Source organism: Cherax quadricarinatus, chromosome 28, assembly GCF_038502225.1.
Source record: "Cherax quadricarinatus isolate ZL_2023a chromosome 28, ASM3850222v1, whole genome shotgun sequence".
Lineage (NCBI taxonomy): Eukaryota > Metazoa > Arthropoda > Malacostraca > Decapoda > Parastacidae > Cherax > Cherax quadricarinatus.
In genome coordinates this window covers 29,899,215-29,920,683 of record NC_091319.1, presented here as the reverse complement: position 1 = coordinate 29,920,683, position 21,469 = coordinate 29,899,215, and the positions used below count along the sequence as shown (strand labels likewise).

Sequence of the window (21,469 nt, the reverse complement as noted above, 5' to 3'; positions counted from 1 at the left end):
ATATATATATATATATATATATATATATATATATATATATATATATATATGTCGTGCCGAATAGGCAGAACTTGCGATCTTGGCTTAAATAGCAACGCTCATCTTGCCTAATAGGACAAGCGAAAATTTGTGTATGCAATAATTTCGCCAAAATCATTCTGAACCTAACGAAAAAAATATATTTCATTGTGTTTGTTTAGTATTAAATTATTGTAAATAAATCTAAAATATATTTAGTTAGGGTAGGCTAAAATAAATTGTTCTCGTTATAATAAGGTTAGGTAAGTTTTCTAAGATTCTTTTGGTGCAAAATTAAATTTTTTTACATTAACGTTAATGAAAAAAATATATCTTTAAACGTATAAGAGAAAATTTTAGAAAGGACTTAATTTTAAATAAGTTCTTGCTAATTGACCAGTTTTACTTATTCGGCACGACATATATATATATATATATATATATATATATATATATATATATATATATATATATATATATATATATATGTTGAAAGACAGATAATTATATAAACATACTAGCAGGAAAATATGGGAAAGAGTAGATTTATAGTAAGGTACAAAAATCTACACTGTTACCTGAAACATTTATTTCATATTTAAGTTGATATTCTATCAGTTAGAAAAAAAGGACAAAAACAAATATTAATTTATCAAATCTCATCATTGTAAACTCAACAAAAGATCTAGTAAAAGAATTATAAAAATCTGAAAACAAAATAACAAATAATCGCTCATTGTTGGTAAGGGATGTTTTGATCTCAGTCTTCCCAAGTTCATATTCTTACTGTGGATCGACTGGACTGCTCAGTAAAGGTGCACCTGTGGATGATATAGTTTATATCGTCATTATGTTAGCTAGGTCTCTAAATCTTGGCTTACATGATAACCTCTCTTAAATAAAAGACCCAGAGTACTCAAAGAAGTGGAAATGCACTTCCTAGATTTTACCAAACTATATCTAGCACTGCGACTATAACAAATGAACTTTTCGAGACCTTTTATAATGAACTTAAGATTACACTTAAAGAATAAAGGGAATGTTACCTGACATGAACTAATTGTCAAATATGCTCTAATCAACTTTTAAGTTTATTTTTTAAGAAAAGAGATCAGCATTTATCATACATACTTCTAAATCCCCATATAAATACTATTTTCGCTATCATGAGCTGAACTCCTTTTGCTAGAAGATATGGATGATTCCATGAGAGCACCGTATATGCTGTTCTCACTGTCATGGTGCGAGCCTCTGCTTCCCTGCAACTCCAAGCTCACTGTTGTGTAGACTGGATCATTTGAATATGGTTGTTTGTCTTCTTGCAGCTCCTCCAAGTTCACATTCTCGTAGATGGGATCGTTCATGCATATCGCCTTATGTGATGATGACGGCTGAGGTGTCTTTTTTCTGCCAACTCCTGAAACAGGCAGGCAATTAGTACTTCGCTGCCGAGGGCACTTACTCATTACAACATTAACCATATATATATATATATATATATATATATATATATATATATATATATATATATATATATATATATATATATATATATATATATATATAAATATATAAGGAATTCGCAAGAGCAGGCGAAATATACACAAACACTGATCTCTGGCCGAAGGAGACTCGAACCTACGAACCTTGGAACGAGGTACGCAGTGCTTTACCATTCTCACCATACTTGACCAATACCTTGGCGTCCAGCTTACGCTAGACGTTGATCCAAGGCAGCCAGCTTTCAGGGTGAAGGCTTACAGCTTTTCATCTCATCCCCTGCATGCATCGACCAACTAGAAATTTTAACAATGCAAGGAATACGTACCTTGTTCCAAGGTTCGTAGGTTCGAGTCTCCTTCGGCCAGAGATCAGTGTTTGTGTATATATATATATATATATATATATATATATATATATATATATATATATATATATATATATATATATATATATATATATATATATATATATATATATATATATATATATATATATATATATATATATATATATGCAAAACAACCACTCTGAAAGAATAGAGAAATTCCAAGCGCTTTCGTGACTACTCACATTATCAAGGAACTAACATAGTTCCTTGATAATGTGAGTAGTCACGAAAGCGCTTGGAATTTCTCTATTCTTTCAGAGTGGTTGTTTTGCATATTCTGAAATCACCTGTTTACTGTGATCTTATTGCATATATATATATATATATATATATATATATATATATATATATATATATATATATATATATATATATATATATATATATATATATATATATATAACGAAAGTTTCTCTTTTTAATTTTAGTAATTTATACAGGAGAAGGGGTTACTAGCCCCTTGCTCCCGGCATTTTAGTCGCCTATTACAACATGCATGGCTTACGGAGGAAGAATTCTGTTCCACTTCCCCATGGAGATAAGAGGAAATAAACAAGAACAAGAACTAGTAAGAAAATAGAAGAAAACCCAGAGGGGTGTGTATATATATGCTTGTAAATATATGTGTTGTGAGACCTAAGTGTATGTAAAAGTAGTAAGACATACCTGAAATCTTGCATGTATATGGGGCAGAGAAAAAACAAAAACAATCCTACCAGCATGTAAAACAATTACAGGCTTTCGTTTTCCACTCACTTGGCAGGAAAGTAGTACCTCCCTGGGCAGTTGCTGTCTATCAACCTACTACCTAGAATATATATATGTATATATATATATATATATATATATATATATATATATATATATATATATATATATATATATATATTATTGTACCCACTAACGAGTGGTATCATTAATAACACTGCGACTTGCCAAGAAGTCGCACCCATGCTGCTTTGGCTCGCCTCGCGGTGAGTGAAAGACACATGACGCTCTATTCTTAATTTTTCTCCGACACTCGCAGATTTCCTTCTTTAGCTAATAAGGCCGATGTTATATATTTCTTTATTTCTGCTTTTGTTTGTGATAACACGAAATCTAGCAGTTGTAAATGTTACTTTTTGTTATTTGGAAAATAATTCCGAGGTAAATGTTTGTGACGTGATGTTGATGGAAACGGTGGCTGCAGTTTCTTCATAAGACTTATCGAAATCATAGTCAAGTTCTACAGTCTACACCTGTGTCGTTTTGCCTAATATATTGTCGGTAGTTCTACCAACATATGTAATTTTATCCTCCTTCGTCAAACTCGATGCTGCTTGGTGTTTCAAGCAAATCAAATACTGTACACTGTGTTCTTCAGCTGATGAATTCTCTCCTGAGTTTTTTTCAATCCATTATCAATATTCTCAAGGTTTGTTTTACATGACTTATCCACTGCATTGACATTGAAGAAATTATTATATCGGGAATGTAGAAAAGTTGTGAGTATCGTGTTGTGGTCTATTGTATAACTAACAAACCAAGTTAATATTAACACTTTGAGAGCTGAGAGTGTGTCACCCAAGCCATAGAATCTTGGATCACTCAAATTTTGCTTTTGAAATATTTCAAATACTGTGCTTGATAAGGTATATCTAAGTCAAGACAATTTCTTTCCGTGAGACATAATTTTTTTTGTAATATTCTTTCAACGAAAAAGATAACTTAGCAGTTAGATTCTATTTGCTTCCTCAAGTGACAATAGGTATGAATTATGTAATCAATACATTTGAATGGCTGTTTTGTATTCACAGATGGGATCTAACATTAAGTAAGTGTTACATATATTCTGATTGAGCTTTTGCTGTAGAAATTCATCTTGTTACTGCAGGATAGAGGAGAGTAGCTGAAGTGGCTCTCAATGAGATTTTTTATTGCTCTTTACCCCAGAATACAATCATGGGTAACCAGTTGCACTGTAAATGGAGAACAGCAGACTGTTGCATCCTGTCCCTTCAAATTCTTTGACAGCTTGGGCACCACTATCCCGTGCTTTTAAATGAATTTTATAAACTGGTATGTTGAATTCGTGCATTCCTTCTAGAATAACCTCAACAACGTGCGTCGCTCTGAGTGATCCTGGAAATGGCATCACTCTAAAGGCATCAGTTTTCTGAATGAAGTCTTTCCTGTCATGTGTGAAGGTGTGTACTGTATTTGCCTATATGCACTTATTTATATGTAGTTGCAGGGGTCTAGTCTCAGCTCCCGGTCCCGCCTCTCGACTTGCTATTTGCCACATTTCCTTTCAAGCCTAATGAGCTCTCTCGTTCCGTCTCTTAAAACTGTGTATGAAGCCTTCCTCCTCCACATTTTCATCAAGGTTATTCCACTTCCTGACCACCTTGAGACTGAAGACATATTTTCTGGCATACCAGTTTGTCACCTCTCAAACAATTTATCTCGGTGTACCCTACAAATTCTCATTAGTATTTTGTTTGTTGCTATGTTCCCTTCTTCAGCTTTTCTCTAATGTCATGATGTTCGGCTCTTTGAGCTTCTCCTCACAGCTTTATCTCTGGGATCAGTCTCGTTAAATACCTCTGCAGTTTCTCCGTTACGGGTTTCATGTTGGTGATGCATACTCCAAGATGCGCTTCAGATATGTCGCATAGAGGGTCTTGAATGAGTTTCTCAAGAGTCCTGAAGGCAAAATTTAGACTTGCTTGATGAGCATTGGAGAGAAAATATATTTGGTTCAAGTGTGCCTCTAGTGATAAGCTGGACATTATGCTTCGAATGAGATCTGCAGTCTCTGGACCCAGAGTCTGTACCCTGTGCCGGAATTGTTGCCCCTTGCCCAATCTTCCTAACAGCGCATGTTCTGGGTTTGCTTTCTGGTATCCATTTATCTGACCAATCATGCGGTTTGTCCTGATCAGTTTGTAGCTTTTCTTTGTCCTTATTGACTTTTATTATCCTCATTAGAGACATCTAGCTCGATCCATCTGGTATAACATTTCCATATATCAAAGACAGTAGTACTAACTCTAATACTAATTTTCTCCCATCTTAAATACTGTGACTTTATTTAAAGTTTTCAAAATGTCTGGCAATTATCCAATGTCTGTTGACGTGTAGATCCTCCCTAGTGGTGACTCCTTGTCAGGTCCCATTGCTCGCTTAAAAGTCTGGCTCCTTTAAAATTCTTTTTCTTTATTACCAATTCCTCTGTTGTATTTATGTTTTCTAGTACCGCGGGTGAACCCACTTTACACCAATAAACTCTTTAAATCATTTATTTAACGCTTTAATCTTGTTTTTTCTGTACTCGTGAGCTCTCTTTCTTTCTAGAACCGAATTAGCTGATGTCTTACAGTCGTCTTTCTTATTATGTGGCTGTAAGGAAGTGTTGGCTTAGTCTTGGCTCTGCTGTTGTCAGTCTCAAATTGATGTTCAACTTCTCTTCGTATCTTTCCTTATTCGTTTCCGGCTCTTCTATTCGCGTCTCTGTTTTCCAGTCTTTCACTTTCTATAGTTTTTTTTTCAAGTTCTTGTATTCGTCGTTTATTCTTTTCCTCATCGTTTATTGAACCAAGGGCTTTTTTGGAAGATTTTTTTTTCTGGGTATGAATGTCACCTCTGCCTCCTGGCACTTCTCATTTGGTGACTTTCTTTCTAGCTCCATTTCCCACTTCACCGTATAGAAAAATTCTCTCATTTTTTCAAAATTCCCTCTTCTGAAGACTAGTGTCTCACACCTTCCAGGTGCATTATTATTTTTCTATTAACACATCGACCGCTGCCCACCAAGGCAGGGTGACTCGAAAACGAAGAAACACTTTCATCATCATTCATTCTATCACTGTCTTGCCAGAGGCATGTCTACACTACAGTTAAAACCTGCAACATATCAACACCTCTCCTTAAGAGAGCAGGCAGTGTACCCTACCTCCAAGACTCAAGTCCGGCTAACCAGTTTCTCTGAATCTCTTCATAAATGTTACTTTGCTCACACTCGAAGAGCGTGTCAAGTCATAAAAAGAATTCGCCTCCACTCACTCCTATCTTACACGCTCATACACGATTGCTGGATGTCCCAGCTCCTCGCACACAGAATCTTCCTTTACTCCCTCCCTCCAACCTTTCCTAGGACGACCCCTACTCAGCCTTCTAAGTCATTCAATTTTGGTCCATCCACTCTAAATGTGTGAACCACCTAAACATCCCTTCCTCTGCCCTCTGGATAACACTTTTAGATACCTTGTACCTTCTTCTAATCTCCACTCTACAAATTCTCAGCATTATATTCACACCGCACTTTGCCCTTAGACACAACATCTCCACTGCCCCCAGCCTTCTCCTTGTTGCAACATTCACCACCTATGCCTCACGCCTATGTAAGAGCGTTGGTACCTCTATACTCTCATACATTTCCCTATTCGCTTCCATGGTTAACGTTCTTTGTCTACACAAACGCCTCAGTGCTCCACTCATTTTTTCCCCTCATCAATTCTATAATTCACCTCGTTTTTCATGCACCCGTCTGCTGACTAAGTCCACTCCCAGATATCTAAATTCATTCATTTCCTCCATACTCCCTCCCTCCAATCTGATATCTAATACTTCATTACTCAGTTTTTTTTTTGTTATCCTCATCACCTAGCTATTTCCTACGTTCATTTTCAATTTCTCTCCAAACTCTTTCATCAGCCTCTGCAACTTCTATTCAGAATTTCCCAAGAGCACAGTGTCATCAACAAAAAGCAACTGTGACAACTTCCACTTTGTGTCAGGTTTTTTTTTATCTTCTATTCCTACACCTCTTGCCAACACCTGAGGATTCACTTCTCTACAACCCATCATGCATCCTTGTCTTAGGCCTATGACATCATGCATCCCTGTCTTAGGCCTAGTTTTACTGGGGAGTAATCTCCTCTCTGTCCTACATACTCTAACTTGAGCCTCACTATCCTTGTAAAAACTTTTAACTGCTTCCATTAACCTACCACCTATTCCATACATTTGCAATATCTGCCACATTGCTCTCTTAGTACCCCGTATATTTATCCTTTTTCCTAGAATATCTACTTCCTAGATTCCTTTATATATATATATATATATATATATATATATATATATATATATATATATATATATATATATATATATATATATATATATATATATATTTTATTATCACACTGGCCGATTCCCACCAAGGCAGGGTGGCCCGAAAAAGAAAAACTTTCACCATCATTCACTCCATCACTGTCTTGCCAGAAGGGTGCTTTACACTACAGTTTTTAAACTGCAACATTAACACCCCTCCTTCAGAGTGCAGGCACTGTACTTCCCATCTCCAGGACTCAAGTCCGGCCTGCCGGTTTCCCTGAACCCCTTCATAAATGTTATTTTGCTCACACTCCAACAGCACGTCAAGTATTAAAAACCATTTGTCTCCATTCACTCCTATCAAACACGCTCACGCATGCCTGCTGGAAGTCCAAGCCCCTCGCACACAAAACCTCCTTTACCCCCTCTCTCCAACCTTTCCTAGGCCGACCCCTACCCCGCCTTCCTTCCACTACAGACTGATACACTCTTGAAGTCATTCTGTTTCGCTCCATTCTCTCTACATGTCCGAACCACCTCAACAACCCTTCCTCAGCCCTCTGGACAACAGTTTTGGTAATCCCGCACCTCCTCCTAACTTCCAAACTACGAATTCTCTGCATTATATTCACACCACACATTGCCCTCAGATATGACATCTCCACTGCCTCCAGCCTTCTCCTCGCTGCAACATTCATCACCCATGCCTCACACCCATATAAGAGCGTTGGTAAAACTATACTCTCATACATTCCCCTCTTTGCCTCCAAGGACAAAGTTCTTTGTCTCCACAGACTCCTAAGTGCACCACTCACTCTTTTCCCCTCATCAATTCTATGATTCACCTCATCTTTCATAGACCCATCCGCTGACACGTCCACTCCCAAATATCTGAATACATTCACCTCCTCCATACTCTCTCCCTCCAATCTGATATTCAATCTTTCATCACCTAATCTTTTTGTTATCCTCATAACCTTACTCTTTCCTGTATTCACCTTTAATTTTCTTCTTTTGCATACCCTACCAAATTCATCCACCAATCTCTGCAACTTCTCTTCAGAATCTCCCAAGAGCACAGTGTCATCAGCAAAGAGCAGCTGTGACAACTCCCACTTTGTGTGTGATTCTTTTTCTTTTAACTCCACGCCTCTTGCCAAGACCCTCGCATTTACTTCTCTTACAACCCCATCTATAAATATATTAAACAACCACGGTGACATCACACATCCTTGTCTAAGGCCTACTTTTACTGGGAAAAAAATTCCCTCTTTCCTACATACTCTAACTTGAGCCTCACTATCCTCGTAAAAACTCTTCACTGCTTTCAGTAACCTACCTCCTACACCATACACTTGCAGCATCTGCCACATTGCCCCCCTATCCACCCTGTCATACGCCTTTTCCAAATCCATAAATGCCACAAAGACCTCTTTAGCCTTATCTAAATACTGTTCACTTATATGTTTCACTGTAAACACCTGGTCCACACACCCCCTACCTTTCCTAAAGCCTCCTTGTTCATCTGCTATCCTATTCTCCGTCTTACTCTTAATTCTTTCAATAATAACTCTACCATACACTTTACCAGGTATACTCAGCAGACTTATCCCCCTATAATTTTTGCACTCTCTTTTATCCCCTTTGCCTTTATACAAAGGAACTATGCATGCTCTCTGCATGCATAGTTATATATATATATATATATATATATATATATATATATATATATATATATATATATTTGTAACCACGAACGAGTGGTATTGATAAATAGCAACACTGCACTAGCCAAGGATTCGAACCCATGTTGTACAAACCTTGGAACAAGGTACGCAGTGCTTTACCAACCTAGCTACACTGGTCCAATACCTTGGCATCTAGCGTGAGCTAGACGTTGATCCAAGGCAGCCAGCTTTCAAGCAGGAGGCTTACAGCTTTTCATCTCATCCCCTGCATGCATCAGCCTTACTAGAGATTTTAACAATGCTAGGAATTCGCAAGAACAGGCGAAATATTCACAAACACTGATCTCTGGCTGAAGGAGACTCGAAAGTACGAACCTTGGAACACAGTACGCAGTGCTTTAAAAACCCAGCTACACTGGTTCAATGCCCTGGCGTCTAGCGTGAGCTAGACGTTGATCCAAGGCAACCAGCTTTCAAGCATGCAAGGGATGAGATGAAAAGCTGTAAGCCTCCTGCTTGAAAGCTGGCTGCCTTGGATCAACATCTAGCTCACGCTAGACGCCAACGTATTGAACCAGTGTAGCTAGGTTGGTAAAGCACTGCGTACCTTGTTCCAAGGTTGGTAAGTTCGAGTCTCCTTCAGCCAGAGATCATTGTTTGTGAATATTTCGCCTGCTCTTGCAAATTCCTTGCAGTGTAGTGTTAAAATCTCCAGTAAGGCTGATGCATGCAGGGGATGAAATGAAAAGCTGTAAGCCTTGTCCCTGAAAGCTGGCTGCCTTGGATCAACCTCTAGCATTGTGATATATATATATATATATATATATATATATATATATATATATATATATATATATATATATATATAATGGCGTTGGGCCTCCCTTTTTTACCTGTACGTATTCATTTTTGGCTCTACGAGCCAGTGTGGGTGTACTCACCTATCTGTGGTTGCAGGGGTAGAGTCTTAGCTCCTTGTCCCGCCTCTTCACTGGTTGCTACTGGGTCCTCTGTCTCCCTGCTCCATGAGCTTTATCAAACCTCGTCTTAAAACTATGTATGGTTCCCGCCTCCACTACGTCACTTTCTAGGCTATTCCACTGCTTGACAACTCTATGACTGAAGAAATACTTCCTAACATTCCTTTGACTCATCTAAGTTTTCAACTTCCAATTGTGACCTCTTGTTTCTGTGTCCCCTCCCTGGAACATCCTGTCTTTGTCCTCCTTGTCTATTCCGCGCAGTATTTTATATGTCGTTATCATGTCTCACCTGACCCTCCTGTCCTCTAGTGTCGTCAGGCCGATTTCCCTTAACTTTTCTACATAGGACATTCCCCTTAGCTCTGGAACTAATCTTGTCGCAAACCTTTGCACTTTCTCTAGTTTCTTGACGTGCTTGATCAAGTGCGGGTTCCAAACAGGTGCTGCATACTCCAGTATGGGCCTGACGTATACTGTGTACAGTGTCTTGAACGAATCCTTACTAAGGTATCGGAACGCTGTTCTCAGGTTTGCCATTCGCCCATATGCTGTAGCAGGTATCTGGTTGATGTGTGCTTCCGGAGACATGTTCGGTGTTATACTCACCCCGAGATCTTTCTCCTTGAGCGAGGTTGCAGTCTTTGGACACCTTGCCTATACTCCATCTTCGGTCTTCTGTGCCCTTCCCCTATCTTCATGACATTGCATTTGGCGGGGTTAAATTCGAGAAGCCAGTTGCTGGACCAGGTGTCCAGTCTGTCCAGGTCTCTTTGAAATCCTGCCTGATCCTCATCTGATTTAATTCTCCTCATTAACTTCACATCATCTGCGAACAGGGACACTTCTGAGTCTAACCCTTCCATCATGTCTTTCACATATACCAAAAATAGCACTGGTCCTAGGACCGAGCCCTGTGGGACTCCGCTCGTCACAGGTGCCCACTGTGATATCTCATTACGTACCATGACTCGTTGTTGCCTCCCTGTCAGATATTCTCTAATCCATTGCAGTGCCCTTCCTGTTATATGCGCCTGATGCTCTAGCTTCTGCACTAATCTCTTGTGAGGAACTGTGTCAAAGGCCTCCTTGCAGTCCAAGAAGATGCAATCAACCCACCCCTCTCTCTCGTGTCTTATTTCTGTTACTTTATCATAAAACTCCAGAATGTTTGTGACACAGGATTTGCCTTCCATGAATCCGTGCTGGCTGTCATTTATACTCTTGCTCCATTCCAGGTGCTCCACCACTCTCCTCCTGATAATCTTCTTCATAACTTTGCATACTATACACGTCAGTGACGCAGGTCTATAGTTTAGTGCCTCTTTTCTGTCTCCTTTTTTAAAAATGGGGACTACATTTGCCGTCTTCCATACCTCAGGTAGTCGCCCAGTTTCCAGGGATGTGTTGAAGATTGTGGTAAGTGGCACACACAGCATATCCGCTCCCTCTCTAAGGATCCATGGGGAGATGTTGTCCAGTCCCATTGCCTTTTGAGGTATCGATGGATAGCGAAACGTCTGCAATAAAGATACCCAGATGTTGCACATGTGTCTTAATTTCATCTTGTCGGTATTGTATACTATTCTTGCACAACTTGTCAGACACTGCAACATCATGGAATCTTGATTCTGAGGGCATGTACATAACCTTCACGACTACGACAACTACTACTACAACTAACCCGTCTCTTTGGGTAGGACCTACTTCCACTGGGGAATCCCGCTTACCAGTGACTATGCCCTCGTCTGCTACCCATCCCACTTCCACCTGACGTTAGTATATAAGCGTCAAGCGCCTAACTTCTGCTTCAGAATCTCCACGACTATGGTGCTCTTCGCACCTACTCCTAGGTTGAGGGACTGATTACCTCATCTTCTGTACATAGTTCTACTATCCTCAAGTTATGTCCTGGAATATGTATTGATAAAGCCACTGGATAGCAAAGCGTCTACAATAAAGATACCCAGATGTTGCACATGTGTCTTAATTTCACATCATGTGATGTCAGGCGTGAAGTCGCGAGGTGACGTCAGCAGCACTGTGACGTCAGCAGACATGTCGAGGTGACGTCAGCAGACATCGTGACGTCATGAAGTTGGGCAGCATCGTCGGTGACGTCAATGTGATGCAGGCAGCAGGCCACAGCATGTGGTCTGGGACATCTGGCTTGGTAACCCACGTGGCTTGTAGATCCACGTGACATCGCCCACACCCCACATGACGTCGAGATGTATGTGGCATGGTGATCCACGTGGCTTGCTGATCCACGTGGCTTGCTGATCCACATGGCTTCCTGATCCACGTGGCTTCGTGATCTACGTGACATGCTGATCCACGTGGCTTGCTGATTCACATGGCTTGCTGATCTGCGTGGCTTGCTGATCCACGTGGCTTCGAGTGGCCTCGGGCACTCGGATACACAGCTCTGGCAATGAATTCACACGAAAAACAGCAGAAAACACAGCAGAGGGAGTGGGCAGTGGTGAGTGTATGGTAGACGGGTGAGCGTGAGTAGGGCGAGCATGGGCGAGGCGTGGAAACGGCCACTTCCTCCTCCTCCTCCCCACCCACAAACACAGGGAGACACACTGGACGCAGAAATCACCACAAAACTCACCTGTGGCTTGCTGAAATAGTTGTGCTGAGCTGAACAACAACAGCAGAACATACAAGTGACGCTGAACACGTGACTTGAGAAACAGCATGGGACGCTGTAGTGTGGGGTCACTGGGACGCCACTTACAATTCTCGAAGAAATTCGGTAAATTTCAGCTAGTTCCTGCTTGTACCTGTGTCTGGATGCTGAAACGTGCAGACACGACATCAGGATAACTCGTTGAGAGACGGATGCTTCTTGTATAGGGTGATAAATTGAAGATGACTTTATACCTCTTCCTTCCTCCGGGCAAACACAACTGCTGCGACCACCGCTGCTACCAATGTGAATGGGTTTATTTGGTAGCTGGAAGCGGGGTGTGAATTATAGACGTCTTCACGAGGCTTCTTTGTTTATTTGTAAAGTCGTGGTGGATACACAGGCTTGTGTGTTGTGCCCATGGCCGGGAAGGCCATGCTCATGAGGGAGAGAGCTAGTAGGCCTTCTGTCTTGCTGCCAGGCCGCTGAGAGAGTGAGAGCGTGTGGGCCCAGCATCCCACAGACCTGGAGCAGGCCCAGAGGGCAGCACCTGAGTGGTGCGAAATATGAACTAAGCTGGCAGACAGGATAGGCTGTCTGTGCAGACAATACAGGTTGTCTACATAGAGGTATCCGTTAGGGTAAGGACTACAAGTGTTTGTATGTGAAAATTTATGACCCTCTTTGGTTCACATGTGTGCGCATGTACATGTGTGTGTACGTTACTACCTCATCACCCGAGCCTTTTTTCCTGGATTCTACCTTAATTTAGCAGTAAAATAAATTGCTGTCTGGCTTGTTGGGCTCTCTCCAGTTTCTCTACACTAGATTCTCTCCAACTATGCTGCTATTTATGGCACTCCATGCACAGTACCTGTGTATGCCTAAATAAACTTGCTTACAATATGGGTGTTTTTCCTGTTGAGTGTTCTATGATATTCAGCTGTCCAGAGCATGGTTTAAGACCATCAGCTATCAGTGTTGCGGTGTGTGTGTGTGTGTGTGTGTGTGTGTGTGTGTGTGTGTGTGTGTGTGTGTGTGTGTGTGTGTACTCACCTAGTTGTACTCACCTAGTTGAGGTTGCAGGGGTCGAGTCCAAGCTCCTCGCCCCGCCTCTTCACTGGTCGCCACTACGTCACTCTCCCTGAACCATGAGCTTTATCGTACCTCTGCTTAAAGCTATGTATGGATCCTGCCTCCACTACATCTCTTCCCAAACTATTCCACTTCCTGACTACTCTGTGGCTGAAGAAATACTTCCTAACATCCCTGTGATTCATCTGTGTCTTCAGCTTCCAACTGTGTCCCCTTGTTGCTGTGTCCAGTCTCTGGAACATCCTGTCTTTGTCCACCTTGTCAATTCCTCTTAGTATTTTGTAAGTCGTTATCATGTCCCCCCTATCTCTCCTGTCCTCAAGTGTCGTCAGGTTGATTTCCCTTAACCTTCCCTCGTAAGACATACCCCTAGTCTTGTTGCAAACCTTTGCACTTTCTCTAGTTTCTTTACGTGCTTGGCTATGTGTGGGTTCCAAACTGGTGCCGCATACTCCAATATGGGCCTAAAGTACACGGTGTACAAGGTCCTGAACGATTCCTTATTAAGATGTCGGAATGCTGTTCTGAGGTTTGCTAGGCGCCCATATGCTGCATCAGTCATTTGGTTGGTGTGCGATTCAGGAGATGTGCCTGATGTTATACTCACCCCAAGATCTTTTTCCTTGAGTGAGGTTTGTAGTCTCTGGCCCCCTAGACTGTACTTCGTCTGCAGTCTTCTTTGCCCTTCCCCAATCTTCATGACTTTGCACTTGGTGGGGTTGAACTCCAGGAGCCAATTGCTGGACCAGGTCTGCAGCCTGTCCAGATCCCTTTGTAGTTCTACCTGGTCTTCGATCGAATGAATTCTTCTCATCAACTTCACATCATCTGCAAACAGGAACACTTCGGAGTCTATTCCTTCCGTCATATCGTTCACAAATACCAGAAACCGCACTGGTCCTAGGACTGACCCCTGTGGGACCCCACTGGTCACAGGCGCCCACTCTGACACCTTGCCACATACAATGACTCACTGCTGTCTTCCTGACAAGTATTCCCTGATCCAATGTAGTGCCTTCCCTGTTATCCCTGCTTGGTCCTCCAGTTTTTGCACTAATCTCTTGAGTGGAACTGTGTCAAACGCCTTGCAGTCCAAGAAAATGCAATCCACCCACCCCTCACTCTCTTGTCTTACTGCTGTCACCATGTCATAGAACTCCAGTAGGTTTGTGACACAGGATTTTCCATCCCTGAAACCATGTTGTCTGCTGGTGATGAGATCATTCCTTTCTAGATGTTCCACCACTCTTCTCCTGATAATCTTCTCCATGACTTTGCATACTATACATGTCAGTGACACTGGTTTGTAGTTTAGTGCTTCATGTCTGTCTCCTTTTTTAAAGATTGGGACTACATTTGCTGTCTTCCATGCCTCAGGCATTCTCCCTGTTTCGATAGATGTATTGAATATTGTTGTTAGAGGTACACATAGCCCTTTGCTCCCTCTCTCAGGACGCATGGAGAGATGTTATCTGGCCCCATTGCCTTTGAGGTATCTAGCTCACTCAGAAGCCTCTTCACTTCTTCCTCGGTTGTGTGTACTGTGTCCAGCACTTGGTGGTGTACCCCCACCTCTCTGTCTTTCTGGAGCTCCTTCTGTCTCCTCTGTGAACACTTCTTTGAATCTCTTGTTGAGTTCCTCACATACTTCATGGTCATTTATTGTTGTCTCTCCTCCTTCCTTCCATAGCCTGATTACCTGGTCCTTGACTGTTGCTTTCCTCCTGATGTGGCTGCATAACAGCTTCAGGTCAGATTTGGCTTTCGCTGCTATGTCACTTTCATAATGTCGTTGGGCCTCCCTTCTTATCTGTGCATATTCATTTCTGGCTCTATGACTGCTCTCCTTATTCTCCTGGGTCCTTTGCCTTCTATACTTCTTTCACCCTCTAGCACACTTGGTTTTTGCCTCCCTGCACCTTTGGGTGAACCATGGGCTCATCCTGGCTTTTTCATTATTCCTGTTACCCTTGGGTACAAACCTCTCCTCAGCCTCCTTGCACATTGTTATTACATATTCCATCATCTCATTAACTGGCTTCCCTGCCAGTTCTCTGTCCCACTGAACCCCGTTCAGAAAGTTCCTCATTCCCGTGTAGTCCCGTTTCTTGTAGTTTGGCTTCATTCACTCTGGCCTTCCTGCTTCCCCTCCACTTGTAGTTCTACTGTGCATTCGAAGCTTAAAACCACATGATCGCTGGCCCCAAGGGGTCTTTCATATGTGATGTCCTCAACATCTGCACTACTCAAGGTGAATACTAGGTCCAGTCTTGCTGGTTCATCCTCTCCTCTCTCTCTTGTAGTGTCCCTTACGTGCTGGTACATGAAGTTTTCTACTACCACCTCCATCATCTTAGCCCTTCATGTATCTTGGCCCCCATGTGGCTCCAAGTTTTCCCAATCGATTTCCTTGTGATTAAAGCCACCCATGATCAGGAGCTTTGTCCTGCCCTGGCCACTGCAGCCAGTGTGTCAACCATCGCTCTATTGCTCTCATTATACTCTTGCCTTGGCCTCCTGCTGTTCTGTGGTGGGTTATACATCACTGCAATTACCACTTTGGGACCTCCAGAGTGAAGCGTTCCCGCTATGTAATCGCTCGCTTCTCTGCTGTCTCCTCTCTTCAGCTCATCAAAATTCCATCGGTTTTTGATCAGCAGTGCCACTCCTCCACCCCCCTGTCCCCTCTGACTTTCCCTCAGGATCTGGTATCCCGTTGGAAAGATGGCATCTGTTATCATACCTGTAAGCTTGGTTTCTGTGAGAGCTATGATGTCCGGTGATGCCTCTTACTCTTTCGTGCCACTCCTCCCACTTATTTGCTATTCCATCAGCGTTTGTGCACCGTATCTTCAGTTCCTTCTCCAACACTGTGGTTTGGGGGGCCTGTGAGGGTGGGAGACCTGGTAGTGTACTGTGGGATTCTATAGCTGGGTGTTGGGTAGAAGCTGTGAGTATGGATTGTAGTTTGTGTTGGGATGGTGTGATAGGTTGTGGGGTTCTGGTGATGGTTTTGTGTGTGCTTGCCCTTGCTGCTCTGTCCAGCTCTGATTGACCTCTGTTGATTCCGTCCTTGTCTCCCTTGCTCCTTTAGCTTTTTTGTCCTTTCCCTCAGCTGCTGTCGTTCTGTTTGTGTTTGGTCTCTGTCAAGGAACACCCTCTTGTACTCTGCCGAGTACTTCAACCGTGTTTTCTCTTGGAGGATCCTGTTCTGCACTGTTTCAGTCCTGAAAATCAGCTTGATCGGTCGTTTTCTCCACTTCAAGTACCCCCCTATTCTCTGAAAATCTACAATTTCGACCATGTCTTCTTCACCTGTTTCTGTGATGATGTTCTCAATCTCCTTTCTTTCTGCCTGCCATCTTTCAATGTGTGTCTTTTCCTTTATCTCCTGAAGCCCATGGATAAACACTAATTTTGCCTTTTCCTCCTCCCATTGTGTGTGTGTGTGTGTGTGTGTGTGTGTGTGTGTGTGTGTGTGTGTGTGTGTGTGTGTGTGTGTGTGTGTGTGTGTGTGTGTATGCGTGTGTGTGTGTGTGCATGTGTGTGTGAGTATCTGTCTCTATGAGCGTGTTTGCATGTATTATGTGTGTATATGTGTGTGTGTGTGTGTGTGTGTGTGTGTGTGTGTGTGTGTGTGTGTGTGTGTGTGTGTGTGTTTGCGTGTGTGTGTGTGTGTGTGTGTACTCACCTATTTGTGGGTGCAGGGGTCGAGACATAGCTCCTGGCCCCGCCTCTTCACTGATCGCTACTAAGCCCTCCATCTCCATACCCCATGAGGTTTATCAAACCTCATCTTAAAATTGTGTACGGTTCCTGCCCCCACTACGTCACCTTCTAGGCTGTTCCACTTCCTGACAACTCTGTAATTGAAGAAATACTTCCTGACATCCCTTTTTCTTTCACTTTTCTGGTCAGTCGTTGAACATATTCTCTACTTCATCCTATAATTTCTTAAAATTTTCATGATTAGCTTAAACAGAAATGATAAGTCGTTATGTTTTCTAATACATTTTTAAATTATTTGTAATATTTGAATTCCTACGAAATAGAAAAGAAATAAACGTTATCAATAACAGCATTAAGAATACTTTATACTTTCTTTAAAATCCAAGATTGAGACTAATTCTGCAAATAAAAAAAAAAAGACACAATACGGTGACTGGAACGATACACAAATAACCCGCATGTAGAAGAGAGGAGCATACGACGAAACGTCGTCGTAAGCTCCTCTCTTCTATGTGTGGGATATTTGTGAATTCTGCAAAATGATAATAAATTTGCTTACTTCGTCTGCGATAAGAAATGACAAGAACGACAATCACGCTGAAGACAGTGAAGAAGGTGACCACAGTGACAAAGAGCCTCGTATCACCCCCTGCTTCCGGCGTATTGTTTCTGTTGTTTTCAAAAGTCGAGGAGATTGTTGAAGGGATTGTAGAAGCGTCGACACTTGTTGTGGAAGTCTCAGTAGGTGTGGTAAGGCTTTCATTGGTTGTTAGACAGTAACTTCCCTTGCCAAACACTCTAATGCTGCGGAACCAGTTGAATATGTACCAGTAGTCTGTTGACAATGATTTAGAACAAGAGTTTCCTTTAATATTAACGGCCCATAAATTGGCTGGCCATTTACTTTTTATTTTAGTACTAAAATCAAATTTATACCAGCGATTTAACTTGTTAACACAAAGAATTTCTTTGGTAAACGTTAAATATTGTTCGCCATTGTTTACTGTCAATATTATACTAACATACTCAAAGTCATCCTTTGGAAACAAGAAGAAAATGCCTTGTTCGTTAGTGAAATATAAACTGTTTGAGATGTCATTAGTGGTATGATTGTTGTCGTACATGCAATTATTTTCCTGTGAAACAGATCTTTCTTTACGATTCTCCATCCAGAATTGCGTTTCACCCATCGGGGACTTTCCTGTTTTAAATCTCTTTCTTATGATGGTCAGAGATTGTTCTTGCAAGATAGTACCAGATAGCACTGGGGCGAACTTCTGCCTAGAATAGAGTTGAGGTCCTGTGGGTTTAATTACTGATGGATGGTGTTGAAGAGAGGTAGAGGGTGATGCAGTAGACACTGTGAACTGGGTCAGTGCGATGCACTTCCACAGAATCAAACACAAATTCAGGAATTTTTTCTCCATTATAGAACTAAAGCACGTCAATGAACCTACTCACTGGAAACATAAGCTAGACTGAGCCAAGTCGAGTCCTTCAAGGTTTCCGCTCTCCATCTGTGACATTCAAAGACTGTCCTCTTGCTGTTTTCTTATCTTTCACTGATATGATTTGACAGCCACTTGGTTGTTATCAAGTTTTTCCTCTTCGCTAATAGTTCGGCCAAGATCGGTAAAGGGTTAACTGCTACACTTACTTCAAAGTTGTTCATTTAGTACTACAGACTTTTTCTTTCAGTTCGTGGATGCAGTACTTACCAGTAAACGTTCATCATCACAAAAGGCAGTCAAACACATTAATATTTTACTCTACGCTCAGTGCACCCCGACTAACAAAAGGCTTCCTGTCTCAGTCATTAAATCATGTGACCTTTATGACGTGAGTGCACACACACACACACACACACACACACACACACACACACACACACACACACACACACACACACATATTAACTTCACATCATCTGTGAACAGGGACACTTCTGAGTCTATCCCTTCCATCATGTCATTCACATATTTTTGGTATATGCGAATGATATGATGGAAGGGATAGACTCAGAAGTGTCCCTGTTCGTAGATGATGTGAAGTTAATGAGGAGAATTGAATAAGATGAGGATCAGGCAGGACTACAAAGAGACCTGGGCAGGCTGGACACGTGGTCCAACAACTGGCTTCTCGAATTCAACCCAGCCAAATGCATGAAGACTGGGGAAAAGCAAAGAAGACCACAGTCAGAGTATAGGCTAGGTGGCCAAAGACTGCAAACCTCACTCAAGGAGAAAGATCTTGGGGTAAGCATAACACCGAGCACATCTCCGGAAGCACACATCAACCAGATAACTGCTGAAGCATATGTGCGCCTGGCAAATCTGAGAATAGCGTTCCGATACCTTAGTAAGGAATCGTTCAAGACACTGTACACGGTGTACGTCAGGACCATACTGGAGTATGCAGCATCAGTTTGGAGCCCACACCTGGTCAAGCACTTCAAGAAATTAGATAAAGTGCGAAGGTTTGCAACAAGGTTAGTTCCAGAGCTAAGGGGAATATCCTACGAAGAAAGGTTGTGGGAAATCGGCCTGACAACACTGGAGGACCGGAGGGTCAGGGGAGACATAACAACATGCAGAATACTGCGTGGAATAGATAAGGTGGACAGAGACAGGATATTGGAAGCTGAAAACTCAGACGAGTGGAATAGTCTAGCAAGTGATGTAGTGGAGGCAGTAACCATACATAGCTTTAAGACGAGGTATGACAAAGCTCAGTGAGCAGAGAGAGTGAGGACCTAGTAGCAATCAGTGAAGAGGCGAGGCCAGGAGCTGAGTCTAGACCCCTGCAACCACAATTAGGTGAGTACAATTATGTGAGTACACACACACACACACACACACACACACACACACACACACACACACACACACACACACACACACACACACACACACACACATGCACACACACTGGCTCGTAGAGCCAAAAATGATTACTCACAGGTAAAAAGGGAGGCCCAACGACTTTAAGAAAATGACACAGCAGCGAAAACCAGATCTGACCCGAGGCTGTTGTACAACCACATCAGGAGGAAAACAACAGTCAAGGACCAGGTAACCAGGCAGAGGAAGGAAGGAGGGAAGATCACAAGAAACGACCGAAAAGTATGTGAGGAGCTCAACACGAGATTCAAAGAAGTGTTCAAGTCACAAACAGATCATGAGTATATATAGGATGGAGTGTCAGGTGGAGAATGTTGGGGAGGTTGGATCTGAGATGAACTTGCTTGGGATGGGCAAGTAGGTATGTTGTTATGCAGGATAACGATGAAGACGTTTCCTGGCAAGGATTTCAGCTATGTTGTAGAAGCGGTTGTTCTGAACGAAATTGTTAGATGTACGGATAAGTGATGATTCCAAGATCCTACGGCACTGTCTTCTTCCCTAGTGTCTCTGTAGTTGATTAAATGGTTGTGGAAGTTTCGGCAGGCATTCCTCAAATCGTCCATTCTGCCTGCGTATTATTGTTCTGTAATACGTGTTTGCAGGTCTCTGAATGTCTCGCCCACGAATAATTTGTTGCAATCTTTACAAGGGATTATGTGTACCGCAGCAGAGGATTGAATCTTGTGGTATCTCTTACCGGTGATGTCTTTGACAGTGGTGGGCGTAGGGGTAGATACCTGGAATGCTATATTGGAAAAGATGTTGGAGACATGTCTGGCAACGGAATTGGTGGGGATGACTATGTATCTCCTCTCGGCTGTATCTTGTCTGGGTGAGTTGAAGATGCTATATGCCCAGTGTCTACAGTTACTGATGAAGTGACGAGGATAGTGAAGTTTAAAAACTACTTGTTGGATGATTAAGCATTCTTCCTCAGGGAATTCGTTGCTGCAGATTTGAAGGGCACGAAGTAAGAAGCCTATGATTACACCTGGAGTCGTGGAGAAGATCGTCCAGGTTAGTGGGATTTCGATAGACTTTTTAGAAAAGAACATTAAGAAAAGGAAGAGTGTTGTCTATTTCTTCTAGTGTAAACTGGACTGAGGGCTCAACTTGCTTGAGGTTGTGTTGGAGAGCAGGAACATTGAAGCGTCTGGGAATTATGGTGAGAATATCGCCAACTTAATGGAGGCAAGTGATCAAAGATGGGATAATGGAGGAAAATCGCTCGGGTACCAGATGTTGCATGTATAGGTTCGCCAGTACAGCACTAAGTGGGAACCCTATGGGGAGTCCAAAAGTCTGTTGAAAAAGATGATTTCCAAAAGAGAAACATGTAAAACCAACACACAGTACAACAAGGTCGATGGCTCACAACGACCCAAGTGGACATCCTAATCAAAACATTTCCTCGCAAGACTCGCCTC

The 21,469-nt window shown here is 42.1% G+C and overlaps 1 protein-coding gene across 2 annotated transcripts; it reads right to left on the bottom strand.

Moving 5' to 3' along the window:
• Positions 1–583: 583 nt before the first annotated feature.
• On the bottom strand, positions 584–18,601 carry LOC128693296 (uncharacterized). Of its 2 annotated transcripts, XM_053782906.2 has the most exons (3): positions 17,699–18,601; positions 1,150–1,435; positions 584–839 (listed from the first exon to the last, which is right to left on the bottom strand). In XM_053782906.2, exons 1-2 carry the CDS (start codon positions 18,564–18,566, stop codon positions 1,152–1,154), a joined length of 1,152 nt encoding a protein of 383 aa, XP_053638881.1. In that variant the 5' UTR covers positions 18,567–18,601; the 3' UTR covers positions 584–839; positions 1,150–1,151. The 2 variants fall into 2 exon arrangements, with proteins under 2 accessions (XP_053638881.1, XP_053638880.1); XM_053782905.2 differs by having other exon boundaries at positions 584–1,435.
• Positions 18,602–21,469: the final 2,868 nt, after the last annotated feature.

Coding starts and splice junctions, on each gene's coding strand:
- LOC128693296 (XM_053782905.2), bottom strand. CDS start 18,566: ATGGAGAAAAAATTCCTGAATTTGTGTTTGATTCTGTGGAAGTGCATC. Junction 1,436..17,698: donor CATTTCTTATCGCAGACGAA/GTAAGCAAATTT, acceptor TGCCTGTTTCAG/GAGTTGGCAGAAAAAAGACA.